Source organism: Eurytemora carolleeae, unplaced genomic scaffold (assembly GCF_000591075.1).
Source record: "Eurytemora carolleeae unplaced genomic scaffold, Eaff_2.0 scaffold974, whole genome shotgun sequence".
Lineage (NCBI taxonomy): Eukaryota > Metazoa > Arthropoda > Copepoda > Calanoida > Temoridae > Eurytemora > Eurytemora carolleeae.
Window position 1 is genome coordinate 16,936 of NW_019396883.1, and position 9,673 is coordinate 26,608.

General features: G+C 33.3%; 1 protein-coding gene across 1 annotated transcript; it reads left to right on the forward strand.

The window, feature by feature from the left end:
* Positions 1–1,307: 1,307 nt before the first annotated feature.
* Positions 1,308–2,831, forward strand: LOC111709714 (MAGE-like protein 2). The gene is made up of 2 exons (XM_023483599.1): positions 1,308–1,337; positions 1,995–2,831. Exons 1-2 carry the CDS (start codon positions 1,308–1,310, stop codon positions 2,829–2,831), a joined length of 867 nt encoding a protein of 288 aa, XP_023339367.1.
* The last annotated feature ends 6,842 nt before the right edge of the window (positions 2,832–9,673 follow it).

Here is a 9,673-nt window from a genome sequence, read left to right on the forward strand (position 1 = left end):
ATATTTTCTTTTTTAATTCAAAGAGAGCTTATTTTTCTGTGTACTCTGGTTTAAATCTGAAATATTGACTCTACAAATGACCTGCCCCTTATTTATCCTATATTAGTTTACCAAAATATTTTTTCTTAAATTCTAAAAAACTTGTTTTTCTGGAAATTGGATCTATAATATTGACTCGACAAGTGGCCTGCTAATTATGAGGCTAATCTCGGGGCAGACTCGGTCAATGTAAAAACTTCTACTCCGAATCTATGTATCCTATTTTAATGAGAAATTAACCAAAATGTTTTTTTATTTCAAAAAGACTTTTTCTCCGAGTCTGTGTTTCCTTTATGAATGAATGTTTACCGAGAAATTTGTTTTTCTAAATTCTAAAAAATTTATCTTTTCTGTGTACTCTAGTTTAAACCTGAAGCATCGACCCGACAAGTGACCTGCTCCTTTTGAGGCTAATTTCGGGCAAGAATACGATTGTGGAATCAGTTCCAGCAAAGGATACCGAACAGCATCAAAAAAGATCCCGTCAATATTTGTAACATTTTAAGAGAAACGAGAAAGGATGGAAGTAGCATTTCCATCTTAGTATCGGAGTATCAAACACCACCATCTCAACTCCTTTTTTATCTTCCACAAGTACCACAATTACAATGTAAATGATAATATGAAAGAAGAATTCCACGCGAACAATCAAAATATCCGAAATTACCAACACAGCCTATATACAGGGTGTCCCACGAAACATGACAATTGGAAGACGACTTGAAATTCGTCTTTGGTATTTGAATTTATTTGTGACATTTAGTCTTCTATCTACTTTAACATGTATGATTCTTGAAACAATTATCACATAATTCTCCTAGCCCTGGCATTTCCAAAAAGTGGTCTGCGTTTTTTGTGCTTTCAATATTACCGGAGATATAAAGAGTTTGGTTCAGATTTCAATTTTGTTAAATAAAAGCAAAATTGTCGAAATCTGAACGAAATTCTTCATATCTCGGGCAATATTGAAAGCACAAAAAAGGCAGCCCACATTTTGGAAATGGCAGGACAAGGGAAATTTTGTGATTATTATCTCTAGAAATTTACTTCTAAAATTAGGTTGACAAATAAACGCAGCAAATTATATCAAAAATCAAGACGACATTCAAGTCGTCCTGCATACTGTCATGTTTCGTGGGACACCCTGTATCTAACCTTAACAGCCTAACTTTATTTCACTAACCTTATTTCAAAATCTACTTTTACTTTACGAAAATGTTAATTATGCTAATACATGTATCTTAATAATCGAAAAGTATAGTCAAAAGATGCAACACTACACAGAAAACTCCCAGATTGTAAAACTTATGTGTACACTGGATAATAAGCTGTTTTGAAGAAAAGCTAGTTAAACTGTTTACTACGTTAAGAGAAACTAGAAAGGATGTAATTATTTCTACCCTAGTATCGTAGTAATAACAAACAAAATATAGATGGATTTGCATTTTGTTTATAAATGAATTCTTAAAAGCAATAAAATATGTAATCTGTAATATGTTAACATTATGCATATAAAAAAATGTAATTTTGTAATATGTAATTAAATACAAAAATCTCATGTACAACTAAAACAGATTAGAATAAATATTTTGATTTAAAAAAAAAGTAATATTATTTATTCATTTAACATGTAAAGGAATTGAATCTTTGTCACAAACTCAAATTTTCTAATCTATATATCTTTGCAACTGGCCTGATGTTACCTTTGATAGTTCATACTTAAATTATTTTATCTAATTGAATTCATAGTTTAAAATATTCTAAGGTCTGCTAAATTGGGTTTCAAAGAAAAAGAGGTTACAAAATTTGAGTTTGTAGCATGAGAAACAATTGTTAATATAATAAAGTTTAAAATTTATTTATTTGCATAGTATAACTTTGCAGTGTACAAATAGAAATATTTATATATTTCTATCTTATATTTATTTAATGTTTAATATTTATTTAATGTTTAGAGTAAAGAACATTTCTATGAATATCATTTATCATGTTTTACATACACTCCTCTACTATGTATCCTGAACCCTGCTCTTCCTCTACTCTGTATCCTGAACCCTGCTCTTCCTCTACTCTGTATCCTGAACCCTGCTCTCCCTCTACTCTGTATCCTGAACCCTACTCCTCCTCTACTCTGTATTCTGAACCCTACTCCTCCTCTACTCTGTATCCTGAGCCCTGTTTCTCCTCTACTCTGTATCCTGAACCCTGCTCTTCCTCTACTGTGTATCCTGAACCTTGCTATTCCTCTACTTCGGATCCTGAACCCTGCTCCTACTCTACTCTGTATCCTGAACCCTACTCCTACTCTACTCAGTATCCTGAACCATACTCCTCCTCTACTCTGTATCCTGAACCATACTCCTCCTCTACTCTGTATTCTGAACCCTGCTCTCCCTCTACTCTGTATCCTGAACCCTATTCCTACTCTACTCTGTACCCTGAACCCTTCTCCTCCTCTACTCTGTATCCTGAACCCTACTCCTCCTCTACTCTGTATTCTGAACCCTGCTCTCCCTCTACTCTGTATCCTGAGCCCTGCTCCTCCTCTACTCTGTATTCTGAACCCTGCTCTCCCTCTACTCTGTATCCTGAACCCTAATCCTACTCTACTATGTATTCTGAACCCTGCTCTCCCTCTACTCTGTATCCTGAACCCTACTCCTACTCTACTCTGTATCCTGAGCCCTGCTCCTCCTCTACTCTATATTCTGAACCCTACTCCTCCTCTACTCTGTATTCTGAACCCTACTCTTCCTCTACTCTGTATTCTGAACCCTGTTTTAAAGATTTAAAGGTTTTCAACCATGAAAAAAACTAATTTAAAATGGAACCCAGTAGAAGAGGAAGCAGTCGTCGATCGATGTTGTAATCAGATCGCCACTCCTCAATAGAAGATAATGGATCAACTCCCCCAGATTCACCAGGATTAATATTGCTTTGTTATGAATTAGCATTGTAATACCTGATTTCAAAAGCCATATTAAGTAAGTAATATTTATTGCACAATAACATGTTAACATATTAAAGTGGCAGGAGATATACAATTCGCAGGATTGCGGTTTACAACGTAGATCTCATAATACAGTCTTTAAAACTAATTATACATTAACAAGAAAATAATCCATTGGTAATTAATATATTTTTCATAACATGAATGGAATGTACAAGGTGGCGAACTGATGTGCTGTGAGTCTCGATTATTAGCGGTCCGACAATTATTTCTGAATATTTTAAATGTAGAAAGTAATTAATTAGCCCGGTCAACCTGTTTGACGCAATTAGAAAGTAAAAGTTTAAATAGCTGATAAAAAGCAGTTAGCAGACCGATGTGCGTAATGAATGAAATTGCTTGATCGGGAAGAATACACTGAATTTAAAATGTCTACAAACTACAAACTGGACAAAACAACCTTTCACATCGAACAGAATCAGGTAAATCTTCAAGGAGGAATTGCTTAAGTTCACGACTAAAAGCCATTGGATTCAATACTTCTTTAATTAAGGGATTTTCAAACTCATTCCAAACAATTGGAAAATTACACTGAGGAAATTGTTTTACAATATTTATTCTGAATGGTGGAACTTGAAAGTCATTTTCATTTCTCAATAAAATGTCCCTGTTGAGGTTAAGAGTCCAAGTGTTTTGGAAGGATCTTGGAGCCAAATTATTACGAATCTGATTAATCTGATGCATAAATTTAAGTTGAAAAAACTGAACTAATTTTTCGAAGGGTAAGATTCCAAGCTTCTTAAACAAGGGCCCCGTATGCGCATTATACCTAGAGTTTGTAATGCAAAGGACTGTGGCTTTTTGATTAAGTATCAAAGGTTTAAAAATACTTCTTGGCGCACATGAGTATATTTGAATCGCATAAACAATATGAGAATGAATTAATGAATAATAAAGAGATTAAGACAACTGGTGTCAATACATTTTTAACCCGACGAATTGAAAAATAAGATTTAGAAATTCTGGAATTTATTTGATTAATGTGATATTTAAAGTTGAGGTGTTGGTCTAAATATACTCCAAGAAATTTAATTATTATTATGTCTTTTAGAGATGTCTCTATAATGTCTCCACAAGATGAACAGTGACGACGGCCAAGATTACTCTGTTTGTATACTGCAATTTTCTTGTTTTACTAAATACAACCATATGCAGTCAAAACATACAACAAATTGTAAGCATAGCAAACGAAAATCTTACGGATCGCAGCTTTCTCTGTAGGTATCACTAAACTGAATCTAAGAATTATTTTAAAAGACGATATCGAATTAGTCACTAAATTCCCATGTTTATTGGGACACCCTGTAGCTTACTTTTGAAACAGTTCAGAGAACCAAAAATTTGCACTTTTTGACAAGAAAATGCAATATCGAATTTTTTTGTGGAAATCTGGAACACTCAGATAATTTTATTGCATCACTGTATTTTATGCAACTCAGGGGTGGGATTATTTATTTTAACCACCATTGGTAACTAGTCAATTTAATGGCTATATGCCAGTATTACGACTAGGGAAAGGGTAAAAACAATTAGTTTACATAAGATTTATTATTGGGTAAAGATGCTCATTACACAAATATAATCTTAATCATCTCCTGGAAAACTCCATTCTAGATCTCCAGCTAGTAGTAGTTGGATTTGCCCTAAAATATGAGATTTTGTAATTGCAAAACTAACAATGAGAAAAGGCATAAAAGCTTAGTAAGTGACCCTCAATGCAGAGATCCAAAACTTTTAACACGAATATCTAATGCATACATTTAATCAGTCAAAGCTTTCAAGGGTTCAGATATGAATCGGGCATGGCAGTCTAATTAAGGATCACTTTAAAGTAGAGTTTCCAGCGAAAAGGGAAAATCGTGCGCAAAAATTTCGCACTTTTTTGTCGTTCGCTTGCAAAAAATGCGAAATTTTTGCTTTTTCGCTAAATTTTGCTTTATTCTGTTTGCGAAAAAAAAGAGAAGTAGGGAAGAGAAATACTTTATTATGATACAATAAAACTTCTAAGGCTGAGCTCTCAGAGCAAAGAATTCAACAAGTTTTTTCGCGAAATTCGCTGCGTTTTCGCATTTATTGGCTTAATTTCTCGAAGTACGAAAGTTTTTGTTCGCGGAACACCCTACTTGAAAGTTACATCAAAGAGCTTTGCTATACATATACAGCCTGTTCCGACAATTATAGGAATGGATTGAATTGACTTGAATTGACCTTTCGAGTAGCAGCTTAAGGATTAATTAAGGATATCGTAACAATGTTATTTTAAAAAGATTACTTTTTCTAGATTATTTCTGCTACAATCTAAAAATCGCAAGGATGATATCAACATAAAATTACCGTGTTCTGATTAGTGTGAACCTTGTAGGGTTGTCCTCCTGATTCCCTGCTTCCAACTAAAAAAACAAAAAACATGGGAACACTTTTCTCGGACATAACGCTCGAACATGTTGTAACAAATGTTTTTTTAGATTGTTTAAATTTTTTAAGACAAAGACATTGCAAAGTTAAAAAAAAACATTTAACATTCCCAAACGAATAATACTATTTACAGGAATTTTCATCCTTTCCCATGCTTTTTGCCTTGTCGTAAAAATAAATTTCAACTATTTGTGCAAGAAAAGTTCATTCGAGGTGTCTAGCCTTACTCAAATCTTAACATAATTTCTATTCTGAACAGAGTTACATGATGTAGATATCTCAGTGGATTGTAAGGGAATGTGGAGGAGTTAGCCTACATCGCACATCTATACACTAAGGGAGGTAGATTTTTTTAAACAATTTGCATTTGTATGTTGGCTATGCTGGCCAAGCGGCTATCCAGAATTTGCCGAAATTTTTAAAGGAAACCAATGGGTACCCTTGAGGTAGCATAGCTTACTAAAACTTGAAGGCTTTTTCTTTAAGCAAGTGTATTGACTTGAGAAATAATCTTTAAAAAAAACACCAATTAAGGAGGGGGGGGGGGGTCACAAATTTAAATTCTTGAAATTTACCTTTGTTATCATAGAAGGAATGTCCCTTTCCTGTATCAAAGTGTGTGCTAGTAGTTTTGGAACCATCTCCACCCTTGTTAGAATACCTGCAAATATTTATTAAATATTTTAGAAAAGTTTCAGAGCCGGCATCTTACCATCCATACTTTTTACAAACATATGACGTCTCCACTTACTAATGTCTTAAATACGGAGAAATTGTGTATACTGTCTAAAATCTAAATGCGATCTTCCATGACATACACCGTCACATGAACAACTACGCTTCTAAAGGTATCATTGTGAATCAGATATGCCCTTCTATAAATGGATTGGTCATTAGATTTTAGGTCTAGAGCTCCTTTTAGTTTCTACCTGTATCCACCATCATTATAACTGGTGTAATGGTTTCCTTGGGAGTTCACTCCTTGGTTTCTAAATAAACAAAATCTATTAGACCTCTCACTTCTAACTACGGGCTGGGCACGTTCCAACTTTTTTAGCAAATCGTTAAAAGAGAGTTAAAAAAAATAAGTTAGTCGTTAACAGCAATAATTCATTTTTAAGATACCATTCGTTAATGATCAATATTCGTTAATGATCAATATTATTAACGGCGTTAATAACAGATATTTTATAAATCATTAACGGTGCCAGCCGCAAAAATAGCTAAAATTTAAAGGAAACATTCAAAAACATCAGAACATGTACTAAACACAGGCGTTAGATTCTGTAAAAAAGTCGACGAAGAACATCTAAGTACAAAATCATTTTTTTTCTGCAAGTTTTATGCAATATAAGCAGAAATTTATCAGTTTCGTTTTTTAAACAGTTAATTTTTGTATAACGGCTATTTGGAACGATTCAACAGTCTTGGCTGTTTGTTCACAGCCTCTTTCGTTATATTTCTAAAACCTCAGTTTTGTTAGTGTTTATAGTAAGCTTTGATGATATTTAGGGCTTAGAAAGTTCATAGCTGAGAAATGTACAAAACTATTGTAAATAAATTATCAAATTCAGTCACCTAACTTAAAGTTTCTAACACACTGCAAAAAAAAACGTTAAGAAACCTTGTCCTATTAAACCTAAATAAATTATTAAATCCATGCATTATCTTTGAAAAATAAAAATATTGAACAAGTTTTATCCTGTTTGGATCACAGGTGTAGGGGCACGAGCCCAGTTGCCCCCTCAGCTACGGCTACGACCCTGTATACAATACATATAAAGCTATGATTAAAAATTATACTTACGAGACTTCTTTTCCTCCTCCAGGCATGATAATAGTATTGTGTGCTGCTGAGTTGTGATAAAGACTCTACTCTACTACTGTAACTCTACAGCGTCAACATCACAATTTATACCGTACCCCCCCCCCACTCCCCACTGCATTAACCGGTTTAGAAATTCGATGATTTGGCTTGGCAACAATTAGATTTTTATTAATTACTGTTAAATTGGAGAAATTAAGCATTTTCTTTTCTCAAACTTGCAAATAGTATAGATCGTATATATGACATTTTCATGAAATGTATATGCAGAATTGCCTTGGTCAAAATGTCTATACCACTTGGCCAGGGGGGGGGAGGGGGAATTAACATGGGCCTCAACCAAGGATAATGATATACGGATTGGTAATCGACAAAATACTTCTCATAAAAAGTTCTAAATTCTGGCAATTTACAAAAGTTCTGAAAAAAGGCCCTAAAATAACCTATTTTACTAATTTATTTAATGCAAGCTTGACACTAGTTGGTGAGGAATTTAGCTAAAAAACAACATCCTGTAAAACAGTCATTGTCCCAATCCGACCCTCCCCCTTGGTAACAACAAGAAACTCATGAAGTAGTCTGGGACGCATAGATCTATTAAGTCTTGCCCCCCCCCCCTCCTCTGGTAGCATGGCAACGTTAAACCCCAACAGTTTTTGTGCTCATATAAACTTATAGCCAAAAAATAGTTTAAATGAGCAAAAATTATTTCAAACAAGCCAAAAATAGTTCAAACAAGCCAAAAAATAGTTCAAATGATCGAAAAATATAGTTCAAATGAGCAAAAAAATAGCGCATACAAGCAAAAAAATTGTGAAAATGTGCCAAAAAGTAGTTCAAATGAGCCAAAAAATAGTTGCAGACATAACACTTGAGCATCTCAGATTTAACACATGGATAAAGTTGGTCATGTTGCCGCAGCGCCCGGCCTCCTAGCCCTTTCAAACAGCGGCGCTCGACCCCCTAACCTGTCCTAGCCGCAGTGCTGGAGACCCAAAAAGTGTTCTAATCCAGCCTAACACTAAATATATGCTAATATTGTTGAAAATTGTTTCAAATTTTTGTGCTCATTTGACCATTTTTTTTGCTCATTTGAACTATATTTTTGCTCTGCATGTAAACTATTTTTTTGCTCATTTAAACTATTAAATGCTTCATTTAAACTATTTATTTTAAACTATTTTTGGTCATTTAAATTTATGTCGATGGTGAAATATTTTTTGATCTTTTAAATTATTTTGTAATGAAAGTTGGACCGTTATTTGTTCTTGAAATTTAAAAATTTTAAACTGCATATTTAATCAGTGGCGTAAATAATTTGTTTTTAAAAAAGGTTGATTTTAAAATTGAACACACATAATTTAAATGTGCAGATACTTCAGATATTTCAGATTTTAAGTCAACATATTCTAAATGATTCTAAATTCTAAAGTAAAAGTCAATGTCATTACAATTAGATGTTTTTTTAATAGAAAAAAAGGGTATGGGCAATGAAGAATTCTAAATAATGTCATTTCCATATTAGATTTATTTAAAATTTTATAACATACTACATTGACGACAAGAAAATTTTATAAATTAGAAATTTAGAATATAAACAGCTAGACAATATTTTTTCAAAATTTTGCAGAGTAGCTTTTCTAAAGATTTAAAAAAGTGACATCTTTTTCCTCTTAGAGTAAAACTATTTTTAACGTTACTTAAAATAAATTCAGTTGTTTACAGATCTTTGTAGTTAATGTAAAATGAATGACTATATTGAAGGATATAAAACAAGGTGAAAGCTAAAAGATAGGAAATGAAGCCTTTATTTGACGGAGTTTGTAAATGGCAGAAATGAGTTGAAAATGCAAATCAAACCTAACTAAAACCAATAATATGATATACATCATGATATTTTTCTAGGGGTGGGGGGTAATAAAAATTCTAGGGGGGGTAAAAAAAATTCGGCGCGCGTCACATTCAATAAATTACCCCCCCCCCCACCTACAGAACTCTAAATCCCATGTTTGATGTCCAAATATGACAAATGATATATCATTGGAAAGCTCTTGTGCTCTATTTTTAGGGTGTGCAAAAAAGGTTTGCAAAGATTTTTTTTTTTGAAAAATGCAGTTGTATTGTAAAAATGTTGGCAAAAAAAAATCCAAAAATGATAAAATATACATTTTTGAAAATCCCCCTTGACCATCCCATCTCAAATATGCAAATAATTTGCAAAAATGTCTTTGCAAAACTTGTGCAATTCGTTTCCTTATGTCATAGGCTTTCCAAAAAGCTAAAGGTTATCAAAATCTGACAACTGAAAGTGGGTCAAAACAAAGATTTAGTTTGTTACAGGAAAAAGTAGTCATTCAGGCAGTGTGCCTGAGGACTCAGGCAGT

What these genes read in the sequence shown, in the direction of transcription:
- LOC111709714 (XM_023483599.1), top strand. Translation starts at nt 1,308, where the DNA reads ATGCAACACTACACAGAAAACTCCCAGATT. An exon ending in ACACAGAAAACTCCCAGATT is followed by an intron (nt 1,338 to 1,994) that starts GTAAAACTTATG and finishes TTTAATGTTTAG; the next exon opens with AGTAAAGAACATTTCTATGA.